The sequence below is a fragment of the Acomys russatus genome, chromosome 29 (genome assembly GCF_903995435.1).
Source record: "Acomys russatus chromosome 29, mAcoRus1.1, whole genome shotgun sequence".
NCBI classification, from domain to species: Eukaryota; Metazoa; Chordata; class Mammalia; order Rodentia; family Muridae; genus Acomys; species Acomys russatus.
In genome coordinates this window covers 14,267,945-14,294,104 of record NC_067165.1, presented here as the reverse complement: position 1 = coordinate 14,294,104, position 26,160 = coordinate 14,267,945, and the positions used below count along the sequence as shown (strand labels likewise).

Below are 26,160 nucleotides of genomic sequence, written 5' to 3'. Positions count from 1 at the left end.
GGCTTCATCACACCTAGCGGGGAACAGTGTCCCCCAGAAACCTCTTCATCTGTAGCTTCTAGGGCCAGCAGGATGGCATCTGGGCAGGAGGACCTACAGAGACGATCTGCCTCCAAGACATACAGGCTGCCGTGGTACCTGGATTACTTGATCCTGTGTCCACTAGCTCGCCACTGTCATGAGCTGTATCAAATCACAGTAAGTTCGGGGTGCAGGACAGTGAATGGCAGCAGGGAAAAGCGAGAAGCGATCATTTATTCAAGACGCAGTGTTCCATATGCCATGCTAAGTGCGTTACACTCATTCTCTCACTTTAATCCTCACAACAACCCTATGAGGTAGGTGTCATCACCACTTACAGATGAGAACATGGGCTCAGAAAAATTAGGTCACTCTCCCAAAGTTGCATGGCTATTCACAATGGCGCTGAGAGCTGTCTCTTGCTGAAAGCCTGTGTCCTTTTTGATTGTACCCATCCGTGTAAGCCCTGAGCAAAAGATACTTTCATTGCTCAACTCAGCACAGATCACCTGAGAGCGGAGGCTGCTGTCCACACTCACCGCTGGTAGGGATGCATTGACGCCGACTTGATGTTGGTTTTTATTCCACTTGGCATTTTCCCTAAAAAGAACACAAAGAAACATATCTGAAGCAAGGTAAACTTTCACAATAAATCAGAAACGCAGCCTCTCGGACTCCTTCCTGTCATCTCCTGTACCTCAGAACCTCTGTGGCCTCTGACTCTGGATGGCAGAGATTACAGGTTGTGGCTCTTCAGCCAGCTCCCTCATTGAAGATATCTAGGGAGAAGGGGTGGTTTGAAAGGAGAGAGGAGGGTCTGAACAGCTCTCTCCCCAAGAATGGGTTCCTGCGTATCAACTTCCAGAAAGACAGGGAAGTCTATGTGTCCTGAGTTTAACGTCACAGGTAAAGAGTTGTTCTTTTTCCTAGACAGCCTGCACAGACAGCTTTGCAGCTGCTTCCGTGAACCTTCCAGACCACTCTTACAGTCCGTAAAGGGAACATGAGAGAAGGCAGGGTGCCAAGACCAAGGGGCGAGGCGGGAGAAGGAGCCATGAAGGACTGGCCAAAGGCTGGCCTGCTAATTCCTGACTATACCACATGGTCTTGATGAAGGTCTGGCCACTTATTTCTCTACCTAAGAAATACACACTCACATCCGGAATAAATAGGACAGTTGAGATAAAAGTCTGAGGGAACTAAACGGACCACTAGTTACTGCTATTCAAGGCCCTTCTTCGATTTTGGCACCTGTTGCGATGATTCCAACTGTTCTCTGAGTGTCAATGCAAAGGAGGAAAGTCTTCAGGTTTGGGGGGAGGATGCAGATGAAGGAGGCTTTGATGCTCTAGCTTATCCCACACTCCTGTGTGATGTCACCTCACCTGGTTGACCTGCTTGAGCCATCTGGACTCCACTGAGCATCGGCTGCTGCTGGCTGGGAGTACCTGCCATCTGCACTTGCTGTAATCCTGAGGCCCCTGCAAGGATTGTACCAGCTCCTGGCTGGCCAGGTTGGCCAGGACCACTGCTACCTGAAGGTCTCCAGTTAGACAGCCCCTTCCCAAAGGCAACAGCTGCCACTAAGGCATTGGTGTCTGCAGGGTTGAAAGTCTGCTTGTTTGGACGAAGACCTGAAAAAAAGCAACAACAACAACAAAAGCAAGAACTCTCAGGCGTGTGTCCAGCTCTGGACTGAACCCAGCAGCTGGGATGCCAGTGACAGCCACTGGGGCTTACAGTCCTGACTGCAGCACCATCTAGAACGCGTCCCCCCGACCCTCCCCAGCCCCATCAAATAGCTAAAAGTCTACAAACCTCGCTTTTATTTTCACTTTGTCCAAATCTACCATGTGCCTTGAGGCTAATCTTAAACACAAAACACTGACAGGATACAGATCCTTTTCTTACCAGTTCACTCTTCTCCCCCTCCCTGCCCCCAGTGTGGCTCAGACCCCAGGGCGGAGTCCAGGCACCAGGAGAGCCTGTCCACGTCATGGCACCAGTGTGTTACAGCTCTGAGGGGAAAGGCATCCTGGTGGTCAGAAGCCAAGGTATACCACAAAGTCACAGCGCACAACAAACCTCACACAAGATATTTATTGGGAAATGCACAAGAGGGTGGCTGCCTCTGCTTCTTTTTTGAAATCACATTTACTTATTTCGTGTGTGGTGGTCAGGGCCAGGGGACAACTTACTGTTCTTCCCCTCAACCGTGTAGGTCCCAGGGATCAAGCTTAGGTCTGACCTGCATCATCACCATCATCATTCTAGGTTTATTATGTATACAATGTTTTACCTACATGTGTGCATGTGTGCTTGCTTACTAGAGAAGAGGGCACCAGATCTCATTACAGATGGTTGTGAGCCACCGTGTGGTTGCTGGGAATTGAACTCAGGACCTCTGGATGAGCCATCTCTTCAGCCCCCAATAGTTCATTCTTTCTTTTTTGTTTTTTCTAGTTTTTTTTAAACAGGGTTTCTCTGTGTAGCCTTGGCTGTCCTGGACTCACTTTGTAGACCAGGCTGGCCTCGAACTCACAGAGATCCACCTGCCTCTGCCTCCCGAGTGCTGAGATTAAAGGTGTGCGTCACCACGCCTGGCCCAGTAGTTCATTCTTAAGTCTCTACTTCACTACAGGCAGACCACCACTCCTACCTGGTAATCCTCCACAGCTCTCCTCAGTTCTGCTGCACATCCCTCCTTACCTCCACTTTCTGATTCTCGTTCCTCTTTGCTGATTTTCTCCAAAAGGTTTGAGCACATTTTATTCAGGCTCTGGATCTGCTTCTGTAACGCACACAGATTGGTATAGTGATTAGTAACGGTTTTGGGGAAGCTTCTTCCCTGTGCTCCTCCAGAGACGACTGACTATAAGCAACCCACGGCCCTACTACACAGGCCTGGTAAAGCCTCGCCTCTTATAAAGAATGGGGATGGGGCAGCAGAGCAGTAACTTGGTCCAACCTGAGCTGCATCAGCACCAATTCTGGCAGCATCTGTTGTCAGCTGCTTCTCCTGCTCTTCAACTTCAGGGTCGGGCTTGGTTCTCAAATGGTCAGGGACAACCTCATGGCTGAAAACAGGCACTCGTCCTTCAGTTTGACGCTGTAACACAGAGTGGATTGACCCTAGAGTGCTGTCCAAGTAAGGTGATTCTAACCCCATTTGGCTTCCACAGGAAACTGCATTTTCAGAGACAGCACAATCTGAGGAACAAATGCAGCTTTTTGTGACACACTCTATCAGAACTAAGACTACCACACTGTAGTTGTCTTTTCGTTGTTTTGGTCTTTTTTGTGTGTGTGACTCCCCACCCCCACCCCCATTCTGGGGACCAAACCCAAGACTTTTATGTTTGTTCTACCACTGAGCTAAATTCCCAGCCCCATATTTTAAAGACTGGAACGGACAAAGTAACAGGTGGGCAGAACAGACTTTTTCTTTTTGCCCAATATAGATGTTGGGTTTGGTGACACAGGCCTTGGTTTTCAGAGTTATTTAAGAGTGACTCTCCTGCCTGCAGGAGGATAAGAAAAGCAAGTCTTGGAGACTGCAGCCCTGACTTTTCACTGCTCCACTGAGGATCTTGTCAACAACTGTGCTTCTTTTGGGGGGAGGGGGTTCGAGACAGGGTCTCTCTGTTAGCCCTGGCTGTCCTGGATTCGCTTTGTAGACCAGGCTGGCCTCAAACTCACAGCACTCTGCCTGCCTCTGCCTCCCATGTGCTGAGATTAAAGGCGTGCGCCACCGCCGCCTGGCTAACAACTGTGCTTCTTACCATGAGGTCTTCATCTCGGTCTGGGGACAGCACCAGAGGGATGATGACCTGGTTCCGGAACAGTGGTGTCTTCTCATGTTTCAAGACCTTGTTCAGCGTGTTCAGCTGGCCAGAGAGCAATGCAAAGCTGTCCAGAACAGAGGGCCTGGTGGTGGAGGAAGCCATCAGGGTTACTCTTGCCTATAAAGTAATTTCTACAAGTCCCTAATGCTGGAACACCCAGACTCAACCCCAGGAGATGCACAGGCCTAGGACTAGCCTAGGCAAGAACCAGATTTGCTAGCAGAAATGATAGAGTTGGGAAAGAGGAACACTTTCAATTTTTGACATGGATGTAGAAAAAAGGCAGCTCAGGGGTGGTAGGAGCCAGACATTGTGGTTGCGCTGTAGAAGTGCGTAAAGCTCTCCTCTCTAGGGTAGTGACCAATTCCATCATTCTAGGGTAGGCTGGATCTCAGACTCAGCCACAGCTGTGGAAGGAGATCTGGTGTGAATGTGGCCATAATGGGTCTTCCGCTGAGGAAATGCCGCCTTACCAAAGAAGTCAAAGTGAAAGAATTAAAACCTAGAAACAGCCGAGGTTGGGAAACTTGGCATATGTCTACTTCCTTGCCACGGAGGCCTGAAGCCAAACTATACTTGTCAATGTTGGGCAACCTAGTTCTTTCCAAATCAAAAGGGATATTTGCAAACTGATAAATAGTTACATCACGGGAGATGTCCTGTCAGCCAGGGGGCTTGGCCCCACCACCCATGGGTCCCTCCCCAGCTTGTCTTGACAACTCCTTACCAGGTCAGCCGGTCATACTCGTTTTCCAACTTGTAAATGAAACTCCCCAGTGAGTTCTTCAGATCAGCCACTTGACTCAGCAGTGCATCCAATGACGCCTCGAGCTGCTTCTCCTCCCGCTGCATCAACAGCATGTTTGGTTACTCAGATACAAGTGGGACACACAGAGAAGAGGTAAATTATCGTCCATCTTGGTATTTGGGTTACAGAAAATAGCATCCCTTAGACCTTTCAACCTGTTCACCTGGCCTGAAGTCCTCCCACCAACCAATTCCTTCTATCATCCTCCTACACTGTGGTCCTTCAATGAGAGCACTGCACCAGACCTAATTCTCTTCGGCTTGTGACCTCGTGATCTTGTCTTTGCAATGAGACTGGCTTAGAACTGTGTCACTTAGCCCTTTATCTTTTCACTTCTATTCTCTTCAATTCCCAGCTCAAAATGCTTTTGCCTCTCTCAATAGCCAACACTCTTAGAGCTGCAGTAGGGTTAACAAGAACATGCTCGAGCCGGGCGTGGTGGCGCACACCTTTAATCCCAGCACTCAGAAGACAGAAGCAGGCAGACCTCTGTGAGTTCGAGGCCAGCCTGGGCTACAAGCAAGTCTAGGACAGCGAGGGCTACACAGAAAAACCCTGTCTCGGGAAACAAACAAACCAAAACAAAACATGCTCAAGTCGCAGCACACTCTCCTCTGTAGGTCTAACCCTTCTCTGGAAAATAGACAGTCTGCCCCCCAGACTACTGCTTACTGTCATAATGCTGTTTTCCTTGGGCAGATGGAGAATCTTTCTTGTATTGTGTCACACTGTGGGGTTGGCCTTGCCACATTTCTTTCAGAAAGTTCAGTACATTTTAGAAAGATTTGCCATGATAGCAGAGGTGCTATCGGCACATAAAGCCAGAAGGAATCCCTGAAGTTCATTATCTCATGGGTGTCCCTGCACACACCATCATCCTCTGCCTTGTGAGGGCAGCTCCCGTCAACAACACAAGCTGCAGAGTCTCACACATGGCCTATATGCAAGGCTTTCTCTGAATACCAGCTCTGCAAACCTCCTCCCGCCACCCCAGAACCCCAACTGGTCATTTATCCATCTTCTTGCTGTGTGTATCTCTGTGCCAATATTCCAGTGTTTCTTTCATCAACTCGGGTGACTTATAAACACGGTAGAACTACCAGGGGCAACAAACCAAATGAATAACGAAAAGCAAAGGCGAGGAAACCTGCACATTGTTTCTGAGGGCCAGACAATTTTAAATACTAAGCCGGCAGAGGGTTTCCGTTTGACCATCTGTGGACTCTTTACTCCACTTTGCCGCCCTTAGCAACTGGGCACAAGGCGGGAAGAATGATGCAAAGCTGATTTGCAGTTCTGACAATATGACTGATGGGATTGAATACTGGGTTCCACCCACAGCCTCGGATTACAAACAGCTTAGTTTTCGTCCTTGGCGGCTCACAACTCCTTCAGCCTTCTGAAGCGTTGTTAGGCCTGTGTCCAAGAGCCTGGATCGAGGCCTGGGGCAGCCCACGACTTTCTCGATCCCTTCCCACACTCAATCAAGCAAGTCTGTCTAGCGCCTCCCCCACCCCACTCCTCCGCCCCAGGCCTCCGACCCTGTAGCATCTGCGGGCTCAATCCCCGCACCTCCCGCAGCTGTGTTCGCCCTCTCCTGTTCCGCAGCCTTCCCGCAAACAGCCGAGGCCCTAGGCCTCTCTTCACAGCCCCAACTTCCTAGCATCCTTTTCCCGCCCACCCTCCGGCCGGTGGGTAGCAGCTGGAAGGCCCAACCCGCTCCTCACCTGCATTGCTCCGTCCCGGCTGGCGAAACCACTTCCGCTTCCGGTTCCTTGCACCGCCCTCTCCACCCACCAATCAGAAAACTCAGAATGCGTCCATCCCAACAACTTCCGGTTCCTCCCGGGTGCAGAGCTAGCCGGGTCAGAGGTCAGGAGTGGAGCGTCCTCCCTGGCCCGGGCCGGCGCGGGAGGGCTGTGTGTGATGGCCTCGGAGCGCCCGGAGCCAGAGGTGAGGGACCGGCGGGCGCGGGGCCGAGGCCGGAGGACAGGCGTGTCGCAGCCTGCACCCTCCGGAGCCTCGAGAGGCCGTTGCTGTTTTGTTGACTCAGATGCCATCCTAGCTCACGTCGCTCGCCCACAGACCTAGAGATGGTGGTGCTGATAAAACTCGTGTTTGGGGTATTAGTTGCGGGTTTTCGTTGGGCCGCTCCGAAGCTAACCGACTCTGCGGGCGTTTTGCGTCTCATCAGCTGGAATGCAATCAATGGCAGGAGCTGATTCCGCTCCAGTGTCCGTGCTTTTGCAAATGGAAAATCCCTGCAACCCTCTGGGCAGTCTTAACTTCCCAGATCTTGTTTCCGTCTTTATAAAAACATGTGCCCTGTGATGTAGCTTGGGGATCACAAGTTAAGTCAGGAAGGGCAGATGAGGCACTGCCCTCCCCTAGAAGAGCCGTGCCTGTGTGTTTTGACATTCAGACTTCGTGCAGGGAACCTGGCTGTATTTATTCTCATGTACAGAGCGGAAAGCTGAAGCCAGAGCACGGGGAGATGCCTTATCATGCTCAGATGCCTTGGGATACTCATTCGAACCGAACTAAAGGATCCGAGAAGGAAATAAAACCTTAGATGTGGCTTGAATGTCCAGGTCCGCAGAAGAGTACTTCACTCGGAAGGAAGGGTGATGGGTGTGTGTAACGGTACAGATAGCAATGGGAGGATTAGATTCCTCCTGCGTGCCGGCCACCATTCGGAGCACTTTGACATTCGGAGCTCCTTTGCAACGCCTTTAATAATTCAATGTTCATTTATTCCACAAAGCCAAGGGTGTTTTTGTTTGTTTGTTTGTTTTTTGTTCTTACCAGTTCTTTCAACCCTCTAAAGTAAACACCATCTTTATCCCCCTTTTCGGGCAGCTGAGGTGCAGCTATTAAAATACAGGCAGTTGCCCAGCTGCTATTAGAGCTAGAACTCCCGAGTAGGTGATCTAGCTCCACATCTCCAGGTTGTCCTCTGACCTGCACATGTGCATTATGACACAGGTGTGCGTGTGTGCCTACAACACACAAAGTACGTGTATATATGTGTGTGGAGATGTGATTTAAAAAACAAAAACTACACATGTGGGCTGAAGGGATTGCTCAGTGGATGCTCTTCCAGAGGTCCTGAGTTCAATTCCCAGCAACTACATGGTGGCTCACAACTGTCTCTCCTGGGATCTGATGCCTTCTGATTTGCCAGGTGTACAGGCAGATAGAGCTCTCATACATAAAGTCAATAAAATCTTTTTTTTTTTTTTTTTTTTTTTAAAGGAAGAAAGGCCGGGTGTGGTGGCTCACACCTTTAATCCCAGCACTTGGGAGGCAGAGGCAGGCAGATTGCTATGAGTTCGAGGCCAGCCTGGTCTACAAAGCGAGTCTAGGACAGCCAAGGCTACACAAAGAAACCCTGTTTTGAAAAACTAAAAGAAAGAAAGAAACTACAGTGCTCGCTTTGGCACACATACACTAAAATTGGAACAATACAGAGAAGATTAGCATGGCCCCTGCGCAAGGATGACACACAAATTCGTGAAGCGTTCCGTATTTTTTTCTCACGTACTCTGGTGCCTCACATTTGACCATGTCCCCTGGAGGGGGAGACCTGGTGGCACTCAGAGGAAGGACAGCAGGTTACCAAGAAGAGACTTGATACCCTATGAGCATATACAGGGGGAGGTAATCCCCCTCAGAAACAGTCATAGGGGAGGGGAATAAGGGGAAAATGGGAGGGAGGGAGGAATGGGAGGATACAAGGGATGGGATAACCATTGAGATGTAACAAGAATAAATTAATAAAAAAAAAATAAGTAGGAAAATAAAATAAAAAGAAACTACACATGTGAAAACCCTATGGATGAGTAGTGTAGAAACAGAATACCAAGAAGAAAAAGTGATGTTTAGAGATGTTAGGCTCCCAAAAGAGAAAAACAAGTGCTGCTCTGGCCACAGAGTGGAAGACAGATGCACTCTTTAGCTTTGCGGAATGAATGAACATTGGTTATAACAGGTGTTGCAAAGGAGCAAATGAGGAAGTATAGTGTTTGATGGGGCATTTAGCCTTCTTCTGTAAGCAGTTGTGTGGGACTCAGGAAGTCCTCTAAGTATCTAATACAGATACAGCCCTCATAAAATGATAACTCTTGTTATCTGTGTTCACACATGAAGAAACTCACAGAGCCAGCATCTGGTCCGAGGTGCTTTTTGGTGGGCGAGGGGCCTGAGACTGAGGAGAGAGAGGGCTGAACTTGAGGTCATGCTGGTGGCTCAGGCTTACAATGGTGAGAGGCTTCAGATGGGGGGGGGGGGGCGGGAGGGCGGTATCTGCATCATTTTGTGAGAAGAAGGCACATGGTTTAGAAAAGGCTCGGATAATAATTTTGCCCTTGGTCTCAAAGAAACAAGAGCAAAACCTAGAAAAGGGAAACATGGTGTCTGGCAACACTTTATATGTCTTGGCAGAAATAATGCATACGCCTCAGTGTGTGTCGTAAAGAATGATGGCCTTCCTCGGCCATTGTCTGTCCTCCCTGCTTAACTGCAATACTCTACAAAGATACCCTTATCTACCTATTACAATAAAGAGCTTGAAGCCTGGGGCGGGGGGGAGCCGACAACACAGTAACTTGCAAGATAACATGCATAGCATATAATAAAACACATTAGAATCCAGGCCTCTGACTCCAGAAACCTGCTTTGTCTTATTTATCAGACTGCTTCAAAAGTCGGGCACATCAGACTCAAGGGAGGTTAGAATTGAGGTCTCCGTATGAATGTGAATGCTATGGGACAACTAATTAAAAAAAAATTCTCAAACGGTAACGTGGAGAAAAACCTCAGGGGAGCTGGTTAAGATGTAGACTCTTGAGCTCTGTCAGCTTTTAATTCAGGTGCTCTCTGATGGTACCCAGGAACTAAATGTGCATTTTAGTAAACAACTCAGGTGATTCTGATGGAGCTGGTGCTTGGATCCCACTTTGAAAACCATTCCAGCTGCTTACATTATATTAAGCCAGCCTTCTGGTTCTGATAAAGCGCATCTTGAACGTAAGGCAACTTAGGTTTTGGAAATGTTCCCATCAAAAAGCCACAGATACAGGGGAGTTTTCTGAGAAAGCCAGGCAAATATTCCTGGTTTCAAGATGGATTCCGTAAGAACTGACGGGTGACCCAGACCTCAGTTTGGCCTTGGAGAAATCAATCAGCCATTCAAAGCAGCCTTGAAAGCAAGAGAAAGGTAAAGAAATGGAAGCCTCAGGCTGCGACACTGAGCACACGGATGCGCTCTGAGTAGTGCAATAGCTGGTGTCTGCCCTCCATCGGGGTCATCTCGTGGCCAGCTCTGCTGGACCTTCAGCACCCCATCCTTCCAAGACCTTCAACAGGATCAGGTTTCTTCGTTTTTGGCTATCATAAAACCACATTCGTAGCCCTTAACGTGGTTATTCAGTTTATAGTGAGGCCATTACTAAGGTGATAAATTCAATTTTTGTGAATGATGGGCAAGTTGGTTTGCTGGGAATACAGGCGTGGGAGCTGGTCAGAAAAACCTGGGGGGAACCAGAAAGGCTGCTGACCAAGAAGTCAAGCCTATTAAGTTTTATCACGTTGACAAAGTGACAGGCTTCTTCCTCTGAGTGGACAGCTGCCACAGTGTATGTGTGGACAGAGGATAATATGTCTCCAGTCATCTTTGGCAGGGGTTTATATAGCAGAAAAGTAAGGGTGCTGTTGAACTGCTGAACTGACGGCATGGGGGAAAGAAACTAAAGCACTGGCACTGACAGGCACGGGAGTGGAGACCGGGACCCCACAGGGCCTTGATGTGCAGTCCCACCGAGGCAGCTTCATTCCCTCAGGAGCCTTACATTTACTCAGCAAAGGTTTCTATAGTGTCTGCTGTCGGCAGGAGCGGGGCAGTAACTGGCAAACACTCATGTAGCAAACTGGAGACTTCCTGGGTCTCATACGAGTCAGTTTGCCAAGCACAAGGGCACAGAAACAGGGCAAAGCACCTCTCCTACCTTCAGGGGCTTGTGGTTTATAGGAGCGTGCTGTAAAAAGGTAAGTTCACTTCATCCATGTGAGGGTCCGGGTTGGGAACACCTGACGTGATGGTAAGAAGTGGGCGTCCCCTCACTGTGTGGGCTCCTTGGACAGGTCACTTGCGTGGGGTATGGATATAGTGGGAACTCCATGTTCTGTTTTTCTTCTTTTATCTCTCATTAGGTGGAAGAAGCTGGGCAGGTGTTTCTGTTAATGAAGAAAGATTATCGCATCTCCCGAAATGTTCGCCTGGCTTGGTTCCTTAATCATCTGCATCAAACTGTTCAGGCCACACCCCAAGAGTTCCTGGTATGTTCCAGTGACAGGTGGGAGATGAGGGCCTGGCCCACAAGGGCCTCTCTCTCTTTTAGGGCCTAAGGCTGGAAGGGCCAGTGGCTTTGCCTGCAAAGTGCTTCCTTAAAGGAGATTTCTTCATTCTTTTTCCAGCTAGTGAGGCAAACGATGTGTGTTGGTTTGTTGAAAGCAGAGCCAGTGGAGGGCCACAATGGAGACAGAAGGCAGGTCTAGGGAGCGCGTCTACAGAGTTCCCTTGACGGAATAGCAGCACGTCAGCTTGGTGTTAGGATTGTGTTTGTTTTCACAGAGGAGGACCAGGAGGCTTAAAGAAGTGAAGTGCTTTTTCTGCAGCCTCACAGATACTGGGGTTCAGAAAAGAAAAGAGCTCCTTTCACCTTACTTCAACTTTTTAAAAACATGTCTGTGTGAGTGTGTATCACCTGTGTGTAGGGGCCTATAGAGGTCAAAAGGGGGCATTGGATGCCCTGGAGCTGACTCAGGTAAGTGTGAGCCTCTGACACAGGGCCCTCTTTGAGAGCATAAGCTCTCTCTTTCTTTTCTTTCTTTTTTTTTTTAATTTAAAAAATAAACAAACAAAACAGCTTTTTTTTTTTTTAGCCAGAAGGTGTTGTCACACACCTTTAATCCCAGCACTCAGGAGGCAGAGCTAGGTGGATCTCTGAGTTCAAGGCTAGCCTGATCTACAGAGTGCATTCCAGGACAGCCAAAGCTACACAGAGAGAACCCGTCTCCAAAAAACCAAATTAAATGAACAAGCAAATAAATAAATAAAATTTATTTTTCTCTTGTATTATATTTCAACCACAGTTTCCTCTTCCTCCCACTCCCTCCCCCAAGCTCCCTTCTCCCCCAGATCCAGTCCTCTGTTTCCCTTCAGAAAAGAGCAGGCCTCCTAGAGATACCAACCAAAAATGGCATATCAAGTTGCAATAGGCTAGCCTCTCCCCTCATATTACAACTGAATAAGGCATCCCACCAGGAGGAAAAGGGTCTCAAAAGCCAGCAAAAGAGTCAGAGACAGCCCTGTTTGCACTGTTAGGAGACCAAGCTACACAACCATAACATATGCAGAGGACCTAGGTCAGACCTATGAAGTTCCCCGATTGTCAGTTCAGTCTCTGTCAGCCCCTGTGAGCCCAGGTGAGTTGATTTCATGGGTTTTCTGAAAACACAAGCCTTCCTAACCACGGTCCAGCATCTCTCCTGCCATGGCCCTTTTTGTCTTTTATCTTGTCAGCTTCAATCTGAGGAAGAGTTGGAAATCCTCAGTGTTTTGCCCCCTGGATGGCAGCCAGATGAACCAGTGGTCCCAAGGCCATTCCTGCTTGTCCCTTCCACTCGGGTCACCTTCCTGGCTTGGCAGTATCGTTTTGTTATTGAGCTGGACCTCAGCCCATCTACTGGCATTGTGGTAAGCGCCCTGAGGGAGATAGTAACAAAGACGGGGTGTGAGTGTGGGTTGGGGGGCGGGGTGAGAAGGAGAGAGGTCTTTGAGAAGTAAAAACAATCTCAGCCTTATGGTGAACTTCAAAGACAGATCCTAGTCCATGTCCATGGGGACACAGATGACCATAGCAGGAGGCCCTGCTGCCCCAGGAAAGCTGCATGTTTCTGTTCTCTGCTTATAGCTGCTTTGAACACCCCTGCGAGCTCTCTCTTGCTTCATTGCCCTCAGGATGATTCTACAGGGGAAATCTTGTTTGATGAAGTTTTCCATGCTCTGTCCCGTTGTCTGGGCGGGCTGCTTCGGCCCTTCCGAGTGCCTGGGTCCTGTATCGACTTCCAGCCTGAGATCTACGTAACAATCCAGGCCTACTCCTCCATCATTGGCCTGCAGTCCCACCAGGTAGTGCATCTTCTCTCCAAGCTTGTGTCTGCAGACTGAATTTCTGATAGCCTGTTGAGCCAAAGCCCTTATCCTGCCTCCACTGTTTGTACCCAGGTACCAGGTCAGTTTTTCTGTCCTCCCCACCCCCACCATTATTACATTCAGTGGGTCTGTGTCTGTCTGTCTGTGCGTATCTGTGTGTATGTGTGTACACCTTGCTGGTGAAAGTCAAAGGACAGCTTGTGGGCGTCAGTTCTCTCCTTCTGCCATGTGGGTTCCAGGGATGGAACTCAGGTCAGATTTGGTGGCACGTGTCAACCTGCTGGAGCCTTCTAACTGTCTGTCTGTCCTATCCTGGTGTCCGTCCCTGTGTCATGCACCCTGCCCCTACACACACACACTTGAGCTTGTTGTGTAGCCAAAGATGACCTTGAACTTGATCCTGCTGCTTCCACTCTCAAATGCCGGAACTACAGGTGTGAGCCATCCTGGGCTGCAGGAACGAGCAAAGGCACTCTTGTCAGCTGAGCTACAGCCAAGCCTCTGCCAGCTTCTGGAGTATGCGTGGTATTTACCCCTGCAAGTCTCTCTCTTTGAGAAGGACTTGCTCTTCGCGTCTTAGAAGAGCTTTCCTCTGGTTAACTGGCGTTAGTTAGGCGCATGCTTCTCTACCCACCCTATGAAGTCTTTGGTACCTGGCCCCTGACTGTTGTCTTTGCCCTCACCCCCACCTCCACCCCCACCTCCACCCCCACCCTCATCCCTATACAACTCCTTTAGCTCTGTGAAATGTTTTCTGTTGTGCTGACTCCTGTCCGGAGCCCAGGACACAGCCTTTTAGGATACTTTTGTGGCATTTGAGCTATTGCAATCTCCAGAAACATAATTTCTTTTCAAGACAGAGAAGGGTCATTTGTGAGCGCCTTGTGCACTGTCAGCGATAATGCTGACTGCGGAAGTAATTAAAAGGTTTCTCTCCTGCCAGAGCAGCCTATCACAGAGCACTCCTTTTGGAAAAGGTTCAAGTCTGTTACTGAAATAATTGATTTTGGCTTAGATAAGCATTGTCCCAGTTCCCCCCACCCCCACCCCATCCACTCTTAGCCACCCTCAGCTCATTGAAGCTGTCCCTAGTGGCTATAGTGTCGCCCTCAGCAGTCAGATTTATTTATTTATTTATTTATTTTGAGAGCTAGATGCCAAGAACAGCACCTAAAGGTCTGAAGTGTATAATAGAGCAGTTGGTACTTGCCAGGTCTCCAGGGAGGATTGCCAGCCCTCTGCCCAAGTTTAGGTGTCTCCCAATCCAGCCGTTGGTGGTTGTAGGCCGTATCTCCAGACAGGCCTGGCTTTGCAGGCTTCATAGCCAAGTCAGGAAAAGCGTAGCTGTTAGGTAATCACTTAATACTATTCCCCCTGGTGAGCACTCACCTGCGCCATGTCCAGGCCGAGTCCTAGGGGCACAGATAGTTACAAGCTTAGGAGGGGAGACAGATACCAAAGGAGATAGTACCAATCGAGTACGGTGAGGGCACTCACAGGTTCTGACATCGAAACTATGAGAACACCAGTAGGCACCGTCCAATAAAACCCACCAGTGACAGGCACGTGTAAACTGAGTCTTTCTTAAGACAGGACCTTGCTAAACAGACCTGGCTAGCCTGGCACTCTTATTTTCTGCCTCAGCTTTCCAAATGCTAAGCTTACATGCATGTGCCGTCATACCTAGCTCATTTGTTTCTTTGTTAGTGCTAAGAATTGAACTCAGGGCTTCACTCATGCTGAACAAGTGGTGCGCCCTTATGTTATGTCCCCAGCTCTCTTGCTCTCTTTATTTTTTATTTAAAAAATGTTTTTCTAAGACAGAGTTTCTCTATGTAACCTTGGCTATCCTGGACTCACTTCATAGACCAGGCTGGCCTCGAACTCACAGCGATCCACCTACCTCTGCCTCCCTAAGTGCTGGGATTAAAGGCATGCGCCACCACGCCTGGCTCCCCAGCTCTCTTTTTATACTTTGTGTTTTGAGATAGTCTGACCACATTGCCCATGTTGCCTTTGACCTATACCTTTGACCTTATGCCCCTTCTGCCTCAGTCTTCCAAAGGGCATTGTTAATGTTTTATAGAATTTCTTTGTAGTCTAGTAAGTGCGTTAATCCTCCCTTCTTCATCCAAAAGAAGAGGAAAACACCAGGTATATTCCAAATACATGGCTCATGTCCTGTCTTTTTATAATATGAGCATTGTTTCATGTAAAAAAAAAAATAGGATTTTTAGTGACAGCTTCCATTTTTTGTGATTCTTTTCAATAAGTCCTCAGCTCAAGGTGGCCCAGTACTCAATATGTAGCCCCGGCTGGCCTCGAAATCTTGATCAGTTTGCCTTTGCCTTCCTGCTGGAATTATAGGTGTGCACCGCTGCTTCCAGCTATGAAAACTTGCTGTTTTATCCCGATGTGCTTCAGTCCCCTGTGTCCTAAACAATAGCAGCACACGCTCGTATTCCTGTCCCTGACGTTTCTCCATCCATGTGCCACTCACAGGCCTGGAGGATGGTCACCCCTCACCCCTTCCCCAGTCCAGAACAGGGAGCAAAGAAGCAGAAGTAGTTATCTGGAGGAGGGCAGGGAAAAGAGAGGGCAGAAGGGACCCTGAGCCACCACAGGACTGCAGGCCCATGCACAGCAGACACTACCCATGGCTGCACTAGAAGGAGAGGGCCCATAGAGCCTTGAGGAAGAAAACACGAGAGTGCAGGCGGCTGTACACAGGTAGCAGCTTCCAGGGTGATTGTCAGAGGTACGGAGGGTCGCCCATCCTCTAGGTCAGTTGTGAATGCCTAATGGCTGACCTACTGCTCCCCAAAGAGGAGTGGGAGCTATCTGCTCGGGGAAGGGAAGGAGAGTGTCTTCACTGGGGAGATGGGACTTTTGACTTCAAGCAGAGAAAGGGTCCAGAGTAGCTTGTATGTGAAGTATGTTTAGAGGCTTTTCTAGCCAGGGGAGTAGAGGTTTACACATAGCATTCCACAGTCCAATGTGGAAGGTACTAGAAGATCCCATCGCTGCCTTAAAGGAAGGGGTGTGGGGTGAGAAGCCCAGGGTGGAGGACTAGAAACACAGGGACATTGTGACCCTAGGTTAAGATGAGTAGTGACCAGAAGCTCCTGAGCAGGATCGCAGTGCCCCTGGGTTTGGGGCAGCAGCAGACTCTGAGGAGGTGGGACTGGATGTGGAGTCAGACTCAGGTTCCTGTTGGGTGAGAAGTGGGAGTCCCTGTGCAGACTCGAGATGTGATGCCCAGTGCTCTGCTTGGCCCGTCTCACCCTTCCCTGTGCTTCTCAGGTTCTGGTGCAAGGCTGCCTTTTGGACCCTTCACAGCGGGAGGCCTTCCTGCAGCAGGTGTATGAGCAGCTCTGCCTCTTTGAGGATAAGGTGGCCGCTATGCTGCAACAGCAGTGTGAGCCCCAGGGCCAGGTGCGTGGGAAGAAAGAGGGCAGAAGGCAGAGGGCAAAGGGCAGCCGTCCGCCCACTAGGAGAGAGAGAACAGGAAAGGGAAAGAGCAAGGGGCAAAGTGAACCAAGGACGGTGTGCTAGTGAACAATCAAGACAGGCGCACAGCTTCATGCCGAGAAGATGGGAAGGCCATTTGTCTGTGCGGTGTTTGTTTTGTCTCCACTCCTAGATCTGAGAGTGAGCATGAGCCGCTTTGATCTCTTTAGCATTTTGCACAAGCAGGATAAAGCTGTTTAGTTTGCTGGAGTGTTCCGCCTCATTATTTTGGAGAGTGTCAAAGTGGCTGTGCAAATAGTGTGCGGTGACCGGTTATGAAGTCCTTCAGAGCAGCGATGGGGACGTAGGAAGGGGCCTGTCTTGGCAAAGGTGGAGAGACTGCCTCGGCACAGTCTGATGCTGCGTCTCCTGCCTTGCTCCCTTCCCATCTGACGCTCAGCATCTCGGCACATTGCTGGGCGTGAGGACATAGCAGAACTCACCTGCAAAGTTGGCAGCCACACATGTCTGACCTGGGTATACCAGGCTCCAAGTTGCAGTTTGAGGGCTGAGTGTAGACTCGATGGCAGACCGTGTATGTACCCAGCACATGTGGGACCCTAGGTTCAGTCTCCTGAGCCAAGCAAGAGAGACAGACAGAGGGAACTGTGACTTTGCTGTAGATGAGACAACATTGCTCTCTGTCTCATTCCTTCTTTTCTGCAATTGTGGGCCAGGCAGAAGACCAGTCCCCAGAATCAGGGGAGTCCTCAGGCCGGAAGGTGGGAGTCTCCATGGTGACAGCTGATCTTGGGCTGGTCAGTATGATTCGTCAGGGCATCTTGGCATTGCAGCTACTGCCCTCAAATTCTAGTGCAGGTCAGTAGAAGATATATTGGTATAAATGGGGAAATGGGTTCAGAAAGGGTAGAGGGTATTTAGCAAAGATTGAGGCTTCCCCAGGACTAATGGGCCCCAGGAAAGAGATTCTGTTTCCTTGTTTGCAAACTGCAAGTCCTTCCTGATGCATGTTCCCAGTGTCTCGGCCCCAGTTGCCCTCGGAGCCCCCGATGGGAAGGACATCACCTAGGAAAGCTGGGCTAGGAGCACCTAGGGAGGAAGAGGCGGGGGAGGAGAGAAGACAGTTGCAGGGAGTTTGTTAACTGTGCTAGTGGGCAGGCTTGTCGGTCTTGGGACACTGTGGGTTGGGCTTCCCTGTGACTTTGGTATTGCCATGGTCACCAGGGCCATCTACCTTATTTCTTGCCTCAGGAATCATCGTGATCACAGATGGAGTAACCAGTGTCCCTGATGTTGCTGTGTGTGAGACACTCCTGAACCAGCTGCGCAGTGGCACTGTGGCTTGTTCCTTTGTGCAGGTGAGGGCTCTCCAGGAAGGAGAAGTGGGAAGTGAGGACTCTCACAATGTCAGGAATGGTCGGTTGCTTTCTTACAGGCAAGATTTCCCAAGTGAAGATGGTGACATGGTTTCCTGGGGAGAAGGTGCCAGGTGTAGAGCAGGGTAGGTGACAGTGGTGGGAGAGGACTCTTGTTGTTGTCGCTTTTCCTCAGGATTTGTCCCCTTTTCTTAGCATGGTGTGGGGGAAAGAATGGAAACTTTGCCGTCTGAGTCAGTTCTAATCCCATCTGCCCCCAACCTCGTTACTGCTTTAGTTGCAAGGGTCAGAAAACCTAGCTCAGTCCAGTTTAACCAACATAGGAAGGAAGGCCTGTTCAGGACACTGCCACTGCTTTGCATGATGGACTGCAGGGCAGGGAGCAAGAGCTTTGGGAAGCAAGGCCTGAGGGTAGGCATGAGCAGGGCGTGAAGACCTGAGTCTAAGCGCAATCACTGAGTGATGAAGGTTTGTGGAAGGGAAGTTGGGCTTATGTTTTATAGGGAAGTTTTTACTGCTTGGCCGAGTAAAGGCAAAATGACAAATTGAGGTTTGTGCATGTGTTAGGACCTGTGGCTCCATCCTGCAGAGCTGTGTCGTGAGTCGCCTTTAGAGTTAAGCTTGTGCTTCTTAGCTCTGTGACACGGGCTTTCTCTAAGTGGGCTACATCTGTCAAGGAGATAGCAGGCATCCTACGGTGCGCGAGATGATGTGTTTGAAGTGCATGGGTGCGGATCCCTGCCTAGGAATTGGCTGCTCTTCGTGGTGGTTGGCAGTTGGATCTACAGATCTTTATACTCAGGAAGTGGCAGTAGTCGAGAGGTAGACATTTTAGATTTATCAGGCCACACACACTAACTGGGAAGAGAGGAGGGTCTGGGAAGAGCCCCAGGGAACACCAGCAAGCAAGCGATGGAGGGCACTGGTCTGCAGCATGCAGTGTCAGGAGCCGAGGTTTGCAAGAAGGAGCAGTTAACTTAGTGAGAACAGCAGGCTGAGTACTTGAGGACTGAAAAGTGCCCTTTAGGCTTGTTGGCTAGGAAGTCACGTGGAAGTGTTTTAGAGCCACTTCAGTGAAAAGGTGGTGCAGGAAATGTGCACTGCCTCAGCCAGGCGTGGTGGCACATGCCTTTAATCCCTCGGGAGGCAGAGACAGTCAGATGGCTGTGAGTTCAAGGCCAGCCTTGGCTACAAAGAGAATTCCAGGACAGCCAAGGCTGTACAGAGAATCCATGTCTGGGGCGGGGGGGGGGGGGGGGGGGGGGGGGGAATCAGCTAAAGTGAGGAACAGGAGTGAATAGTAGCCAGAAAGAAATAAAAGGTAAAAGAAAGCATGTTTTTTAGTTTGGTTTAGTTTGCTGGTTAAGGTAGACACTTAGGCATGTTTCTTTTAATTTATTTAATTGGCTATATTCATTGCATAGTGATAGGTTTCATAGACATCGTCACACAAGTAGATATTTCCTATGCCATGGCCACATTTACTCCTGTACCCTCACCTTTCTCCCTCCTCTCACTGTCCTCTGTACTCCAGGGTCACTTCTCCTTGATGTTATTAAAGATATGCAGATGCTTTTATTTATCTGATTAAATCTGGGATCCACAAATTTGTCTTTTGGCGTCTGGTTTGTATCTCACTTAACGTGATCCCCTCCACGTCTGTCATCCTTCCACAGGCAGCGTAATTCATTGTGCCTGGGCGAAGCTCCACTGTAGACTAGAGAGACGGCTCAGAGCTCAGGGGCCCAGCTTCAATTCCCTGAAGCCACAGGGCAGCTTATAAGGGTCTTTAGCTCCAGTTCAAGGGGATCTGACACCCTCACACAGACATACATACAGACAAAATACCAGTGCACAGTTAAAAAACAAACAAACAGACCATGGTGGCACACACCTCTAATCCCAGCACTCTGGAGGCAGAGGCAGGTGGATTTCTGTGAGTTCGAGGCCAGCCTGGTCTACAAAGCTAGTTCAGGACATCCATCTCAAAAATCCAAAACCAAAAAAACTCCCTTGTGTATATAGACCACATTTTCTTTATTCATCTTTTGTTGGACATCTAGGCTGATTGTCTAACTTGGCTTTTGTGAATATGGCTGTCGTAAACGTAGATATGTAAGTGTCTCTATGGCATGTTGGCTTAGAGTCCTTTGGGCACATATCCAGGAGCTGTCTAGCTGGGTTGTATGGAAGTCATTCTTTCAGTTCTTCTGAGGACGCACCATACTGATTTGCATAGTGGCTGAGTTAATTTACATCCCTGTCAGCAGTGTGAAAAGGTCCACTTCTTCCAGAATCCCTACCAGCATTTGAGGTTTTCTTAATGATAGGCATTCTAACTGGGAGAATCTCTGTGTGGTTTTAATTTCCTTTTTTCTTGGCTTGCTCATAGTTCTAAGAGGTCATAGTGTCCAAGAAGGGTTTAAAGATTAGAGGGAAAAAAAAAAAACTAAACTAAACAAAAACTAGAAAAATGGCCTGATAGTGTGGGATCCTAAACTGACAGGAAAGCATTGGCTCCAGAAACAGATGGGGCAGTTCTTTTTGAACAAGCCTCATTCTTTCTCTGAGACTGAAACTTAGAAAATAAAGTTCTGCCAAAGGTTTCTGATTCCTCTCAGAAGTGGAAGGTAACACCTTAGAGGAAGGGCAGCCCTGGGAAGAAGGACGTGCTCTGAGGTTGGGTGGGGGTTGTGTTTTGGTGGGGAGCAGCCTGCTGGTTCCCTTCATTAGCCACCGATGGAGACATTGTGACCCTGGTTGGGGTTTTGAGACAGGAACAGAAGAAATGAAAGGGCCAGATATTTGACAGTGATGTTTTCAGGATTGCTTGATTGGACAGTCCAGGTTGGGTTGGGAAATGAGAGTCAGGATGGTGCAGACAGACTTAGAGACAGCAGACGCCAGAGGCCTGGCAGAGCACCTCAGTGAGGCCCCAGCACAGCAGGGAGAGGTGGAAGGAAGCTAAAGGGAGATTGGACTGTGGGGTGTGGCAATCTGGAATTGCAAAGATGAATTCACTCCAAGTGAAGCCAAGGGCCAGGGTAGAGACAGCTGCAGGTGTGTGACAAGAGGAGACGCTCAGGAACCAACCACTCAGTTCCTAACTCCTTCAGGAAGTTAAGTGAGTCGTGTTGAGCAGGCCTGGGAACATTTTCTGCAGAGGTCAGGCAGTAAGTACGTGAGCTTTCCAGGCCCTTAGTGTCACAGCTTTGCTGTAGTAGTCTGAAAGCAGCCATACACCAAATGCAAAGTGAATAGGTGTGGCTGCCCCACAAAACCTCATTGACAAAAAATAGATATGGACTCATTGGCCTATAGATCAGAAGTGGTTTGACCTACAGCCTTGGTGTTGGTATTACAGTACAAAAGCTTACTTTCAGTGCAGGTTCTCAGGCCCACACCAGACATACACTGCAACAAAATCCCCAAGGTGGTTTTTTTTTTTTTTTTTTTTTTTTTTTTTTTTTTGTATGCACCTTAAAGTTTAAGAAACACTTTGTTAGACATAAAATGACAAGAAGCCAGTGGAACAGTTGCCAAAATCTGTAGAGAAGGGAAAAGAGTGTCTTTGACCTGGAGAAGGAGGTCAGAGGGTGGTGTAGCCAGCGGGCATGGGTTTTAGATAGGAAGGCTAAAGGATAGGTACAGGGTAGGGGTCTGTCCTGGGAGCACTGTGGCCCACGTCCCCTCAGTGCTTGGGAATGTGGGAACAATAGTTCCCTCTCCTGTTCTTCCTGGTCCTCCGGTGGAATAGGGCCTTCACTTGCGCTCGCTCTCTCTCTCTCTCTCTCTCTCTCTCTCTCTCTCTCTCTCTCTCTCCCTCCCTCCCTCCCTCCCTCCCTCCCTCTCTCCCTCCCTCCCCCCCTCCTTCTCTCTCCCCAGGTGGGAGGAGTTTACTCTTACGATTGTAGTTTTGGCCATGTGCCCAATGTGGAATTGATGAAGTTCATTGCCATGGCGACATTTGGTTCCTACCTGTCCACTTGTCCTGAGCCTGAGCCAGGCAACCTGGGTCTGACTGTCTACCACCGGGCATTTCTGCTCTACTCCTTCCTGCGCAGTGGGGAAGCCCTGAATCCCGAGTACTACTGTGGTGAGAGGCAGGCCCTATAGATGGGGGAAGGGTGGATACAGGATGGCCTTGGAGATGGCATGGCCTTGGCTTTGGGAGGAGTGGTAGTCTAATTGGGGCTGGCTTCTCTGGTACTTCCTCTCATAGAGATTTCAGCTTAGCCCCTCCCCATATGTCCGTCAGCTGACAGATCACCACTTTCTTCTTCTCCATCCTCATGGGTCCTCCAGGCTCTCAGCACCGTTTGTTTAATGAGCACCTGGTCTCAGCAAGCAGCAACCCTGCCCTGGCCTTGCGCAGAAAGAAGCACACTGAGAAAGAGGTACCAGCCGACCTGGTGAGCACTGTGTCTGTCCGCCTGCGAGAGGGCTACAGTGTCCGAGAAGTTACGCTAGCCAAAGGTGAGCGTCACTAGACCCCACTGCAGTTTCACAGGTTGCTGGTAGCTTATGTGTGTGCAGACCTACCAGATAAATGGGGGGACCCCAGCTTACCACACATTTAAAAGTGTCCCTATAAGAGGCTCTACCTGTCATTTAAGACAAGTGGGCTTCGGGATGCTTTCAAGGCTGAGTTCTCTTAGCATGTAGTTCCCAGTTCCATCTCCTGCCCAAGGTAAGCAGCTACGTGTCCTGGATTTTGTTTTCAGACTCCTTCTGCAAGCTTCTCTCTACATTGGTTGGTGGGCTGTGGTTCTGAAATGTCCGGAACTGTGTTTGGCACTCTGGCCAGGCTCGAGTTCCACGATGTAGGTGAGGCTCTGAGTAGGGCTCAGGCCTGGCGTCTGGCCTCTTCTAACCCCACTTGCCCTCCTGCTCTCCTGAAGGAGGGTCCCAGTTGGAGGTGAAGCTGGTCCTGCTGTGGAAACACAATATGCGCATTGAGTATGTGGCTGTGGCCCCCTGGCCCCTAGAGCCCGAGGGCCCTCGAATGACACGGGTAGAAGTGACGATGGAAGGCGGCTATGACATTTTACATGATGTGTCCTGTGCGCTAAGACAGCCTATTCGCTCACTGTATCGCACTCATGTCATCCGCCGTTTCTGGAACACACTACAGAGGTAAGTAAGGTCACCACTTAATGAGCAACACCCCATTTGTATAGAGGGACAGTTTCGTGAGTCTGGGAGCTGGGGGGAGGCACCAGGCTCCTGTCTGGGGTTCCTTGTACTCCTGAGTTCCCTCCAGCTGCCCCCAGCAGTGCGCTATGGCTGAAACTTGGCCCTTGTTCCACAGCATTAACCAGACAGATCAGATGCTTGCCCACCTGCAGTCCTTCTCCTCAGTGCCAGAGCACTTCACACTCCCAGACAGCACCAAGAGTGGAGTGCCGCTCTTCTACATCCCTCCTGGCTCCACCACCCCGGTGAGTGGTCCTGAAGCTGTAGCCCTTCCGTGCTTTCCTAGAGTGGAGGCCAAGGCCAGCACTGTCCTTCTCTCTCAAGTCTGAGGCACCCAAACCAGCTTTAGCCTTGAACCCATCCCTTCCTCCTGCATCCTAAGGCCTGGGAAAACTATTAATAGAAAAAGAGGCCACCCAAGCAGACCACCTAACAGATTACAGTTTGCAGGCTGCCTGGGTGGTGGTACCTAGCAGGCTATCTGGGTGATGGTACCTGGCAGGCTGTGATTGTTTGCAGGCTCCCTGGGTGGTGGTACCTGGCAGGCTGCCATTGCCCCTGCCCATCGCCATAGGGCCTCCGCCTTCTACCCACACCCTGTTTCCAGCCACCACCAGCCATGTGGACTGGATACTTCTGAAGACCACAACTTCAGAGTTCTGTGCTCCTTTCACTTAGTCAACAACTGATAACCTGGTACAGTGTGAGCACATGGCCCATGGAAGTGTGCAGTGCCTCATCATTAGATCTCGCCAGCGCCCAGCCACTTTCCTTTAAAGTCAGTATAAGCCGGGCAGCTTCCGTCCTCCTGCTGGGTCAGCTTAAGGGGCTATGCAGTCCGTCCTGGCTCAGTCATCCAAGCCTATCCTTCATGCTGAAAAACCAGTTTTTGCCTTTATCCCAGGCTGGCCTGTGTCCCTTAACCACAACCCAATGCTGACCCCCTGGAACTGAGTCTGCCATGGCTATTTGCTACCTCTCCACAAATGTTTACAGAGGGCTGGCCTTTCCCACCCCCAGGTGCTCTCCCTTCAGCACAGTGGTTCCGACTCATCCCATGCCCAGTTTGCTGCCTACTGGAAGCCAGTGCTGTCCATGGATGCTAATTCATGGCAGAGATGGCTGCACATGCATCGCCTGGTGCTAATCCTGGAGCATGACACGTGGGTACCCTCAGGCCCAGGGCCATGGCGCTGATGGAGGAAGAGGCTGGGGAGCGGGGCTAAGGGGAAAAGCGCCAACCATAGCCAAGCTTGTGGTCAGCTCCCATGACCTCAGGGTCCAGAAGCGACTGGGGCTAGCAGGTCTGATCTCACTCTCAGTCTCCCCCCCTGTCCGCAGACCACTCCCTAAGCACCTGCACACCCCAGGCAGCAACGGGCGCTACAGCACCATCCAGTGCAGGATCTCACACTCCTCCCTGACGTCTCTGCTCCGAGACTGGAGCAGCTTTGTGCTGGTCGAAGGCTATTCCTATGTCAAGCTGCTCTCCAGGTGGGCAGAGAGTTCATCACCTCTCCACACCTCAGCCCTGTCTCTTCCTCTAGCCCTAGACCTCATCCATGTTGCTGAAGCCCATTTGTTCTCGGCCCAGGACTGCTCACTCAGTTCATTTCTCCTCAGCGCCCCAGACCAGCCCCCATCCTCCTTCTACATGGTCCGCATCATTTCCAAGACCCCTTGCATGGTTCTTCGCCTAGGCTTTCCAATTGGCACGGCAGCCCAGGCCCGGCATAAGGTAAGCTAGGCACTGACTGACTGACTGACTGACTGACTGACTGACTGAGGAGTTGTGAGGTGGAGCCCTCCTGGCTCAGTAAGGAGAGGCACCCCCAGAGGAACATGAGAGGGAGAGTTCTCTCCTTGACTATAGATCCTCCTCTCAGCCCTGGAGGAGTTGGGAGTGAGGAAGCCTGACTTCACTTCCCCCCACAGATTGTGTCAGGCCTGCAGGAAGAGATCCTGCGCCTTCGTTTCCCTCACCGGGTGCAAAGTAAGGAGCTGACACCCAAAGTGAAACGAAAAGGGTTAGGGGGTGTTGGTGGGAACAACTCTCCCTCCAAGTCGCCTCCCATGCTGGGACCGCAGCAGGCCTTGTCTGACCGGCCCTGCCTTGTGGTTCTTCATAAGCCACTGGACAAGCTCCTTATCAGGTTGGTGTAGAGGATGGGGAGGAGGCCTCGGTACATGAGAGAAGGCTGGGGGCAGAAATCAACTGGGGGGCCGCCCCATTTCTCAGGTATGAGAAGCTGCCCCTGGACTACAGGGCGCCCTTCTTGCTGACACTGGAGCCGCCAGGACCACTGCCCCTGGTATCAGGCCGCTCTGCCTCATCTAGCCTTGCATCGCTGTCACGCTACCTGTACCACCAGCGCTGGCTGTGGAGTGTCCCATCAGGCCTAGCCCCAACGCTGCCACTCAGCGCCATCGCCCAGCTCCTCTCTGTTCTCACTGAGTACGTCTCCAGGCCTGCAGGGCAGCTAGGGCAGGGAGAGGACAAGTGTAGGCTCGGGGTTTGCACAGTGGCCTAAGCCAAACCCTCCCATCTCCAAACACCATTGTCAAGTCAGGTCATGTTGTCGCCCTCCCACTCCATACTCCCCCAGCTCTGCTCATTTTAGCCTCTGGTCCTACTTAGACCTGATACGCTCCAGGGAACTGCTAATTTGCTCAAGCTCGCCTCTGATGGACTAGGTTGCGTGATGGCGTCTGGGAGGTGGGCAGTCGGTGCACTGAGCTACATTTCTCTGTCCTCATCCTTCTGGTTCTGTTGTGTCTTTTCGGGGCTTCAGGGTCCGGCTCTCTGAAGGGTTCCACTTTGCCTGTAGCGGGGAAGGAATCATCAACATGGTTTTGGAGCTTCCCGTTCAGGTGTGTCCTTCCCTCTAGAAACCCCGGGATCGTGGAGCCTTGGGGCACTTGCCTCTCCGCTAGGTGGTGACTGCCAGAAACCGCCTTACCCGATCAAGGGACCAAGGCCTCAGACCAGAGTGAGAAGCAGCCTGGCCGCTTCCCAGCCCGGTTTTGCCCAGGTTCTCCAATCTGTCCACAGAATGAAGCGCTGGGGCAGGCTGCAGCTGAGGAGAAGCACACGTGCGTGGTCCAGTACATCCTCTTCCCCCCACACTCTACCAACACCAAAGACAGGTGAGGCTGTGGCCTCCGGGAGCCACCTCTGCAGGGTCCCCTCCCTCAGGGTCACCTAGATGTCTGGCTGCCATACTCTAC

The 26,160-nt window shown here is 50.4% G+C and overlaps 2 protein-coding genes and 1 non-coding gene across 4 annotated transcripts in view; 2 read left to right on the top strand and 1 right to left on the bottom strand.

Moving 5' to 3' along the window:
* Nucleotides 1–309: 309 nt before the first annotated feature.
* Nucleotides 310–5,511, bottom strand: Med8 (mediator complex subunit 8). Of its 2 annotated transcripts, XM_051172097.1 has the most exons (7): nucleotides 5,347–5,511; nucleotides 4,594–4,712; nucleotides 3,804–3,948; nucleotides 2,990–3,130; nucleotides 2,731–2,812; nucleotides 1,407–1,655; nucleotides 310–621 (listed from the first exon to the last, which is right to left on the bottom strand). In XM_051172097.1, exons 1-7 carry the CDS (start codon nucleotides 5,350–5,352, stop codon nucleotides 557–559), a joined length of 807 nt encoding a protein of 268 aa, XP_051028054.1. In that variant the 5' UTR covers nucleotides 5,353–5,511; the 3' UTR covers nucleotides 310–556. The 2 variants fall into 2 exon arrangements, with proteins under 2 accessions (XP_051028054.1, XP_051028053.1); XM_051172096.1 differs by lacking the exon at nucleotides 5,347–5,511 and having other exon boundaries at nucleotides 4,594–4,839.
* Nucleotides 5,512–6,481: 970 nt separating this feature from the next.
* The window catches only part of Szt2 (SZT2 subunit of KICSTOR complex), a 46,519-nt gene continuing 26,840 nt past the window's right edge, over nucleotides 6,482–26,160 (top strand). Inside the window, exons 1-18 of the mRNA XM_051172098.1 lie at nucleotides 6,482–6,627; nucleotides 10,885–11,010; nucleotides 12,257–12,430; nucleotides 12,695–12,865; nucleotides 16,193–16,324; nucleotides 17,077–17,218; nucleotides 17,612–17,718; nucleotides 21,622–21,832; nucleotides 22,042–22,212; nucleotides 22,638–22,872; nucleotides 23,048–23,177; nucleotides 23,953–24,095; nucleotides 24,274–24,426; nucleotides 24,556–24,670; nucleotides 24,868–25,085; nucleotides 25,172–25,387; nucleotides 25,725–25,803; nucleotides 25,985–26,079. Coding sequence (XP_051028055.1) covers nucleotides 6,601–6,627; nucleotides 10,885–11,010; nucleotides 12,257–12,430; nucleotides 12,695–12,865; nucleotides 16,193–16,324; nucleotides 17,077–17,218; nucleotides 17,612–17,718; nucleotides 21,622–21,832; nucleotides 22,042–22,212; nucleotides 22,638–22,872; nucleotides 23,048–23,177; nucleotides 23,953–24,095; nucleotides 24,274–24,426; nucleotides 24,556–24,670; nucleotides 24,868–25,085; nucleotides 25,172–25,387; nucleotides 25,725–25,803; nucleotides 25,985–26,079 — 2,645 coding nt within the window. The 5' untranslated portion in view covers nucleotides 6,482–6,600. The remainder of the gene's footprint in view (nucleotides 6,628–10,884; nucleotides 11,011–12,256; nucleotides 12,431–12,694; nucleotides 12,866–16,192; nucleotides 16,325–17,076; nucleotides 17,219–17,611; nucleotides 17,719–21,621; nucleotides 21,833–22,041; nucleotides 22,213–22,637; nucleotides 22,873–23,047; nucleotides 23,178–23,952; nucleotides 24,096–24,273; nucleotides 24,427–24,555; nucleotides 24,671–24,867; nucleotides 25,086–25,171; nucleotides 25,388–25,724; nucleotides 25,804–25,984; nucleotides 26,080–26,160) is intronic.
* On the top strand, nucleotides 8,102–8,207 carry LOC127212119 (U6 spliceosomal RNA). The gene has a single exon (XR_007833502.1). It is a non-coding gene; the product is annotated as a U6 spliceosomal RNA (small nuclear RNA).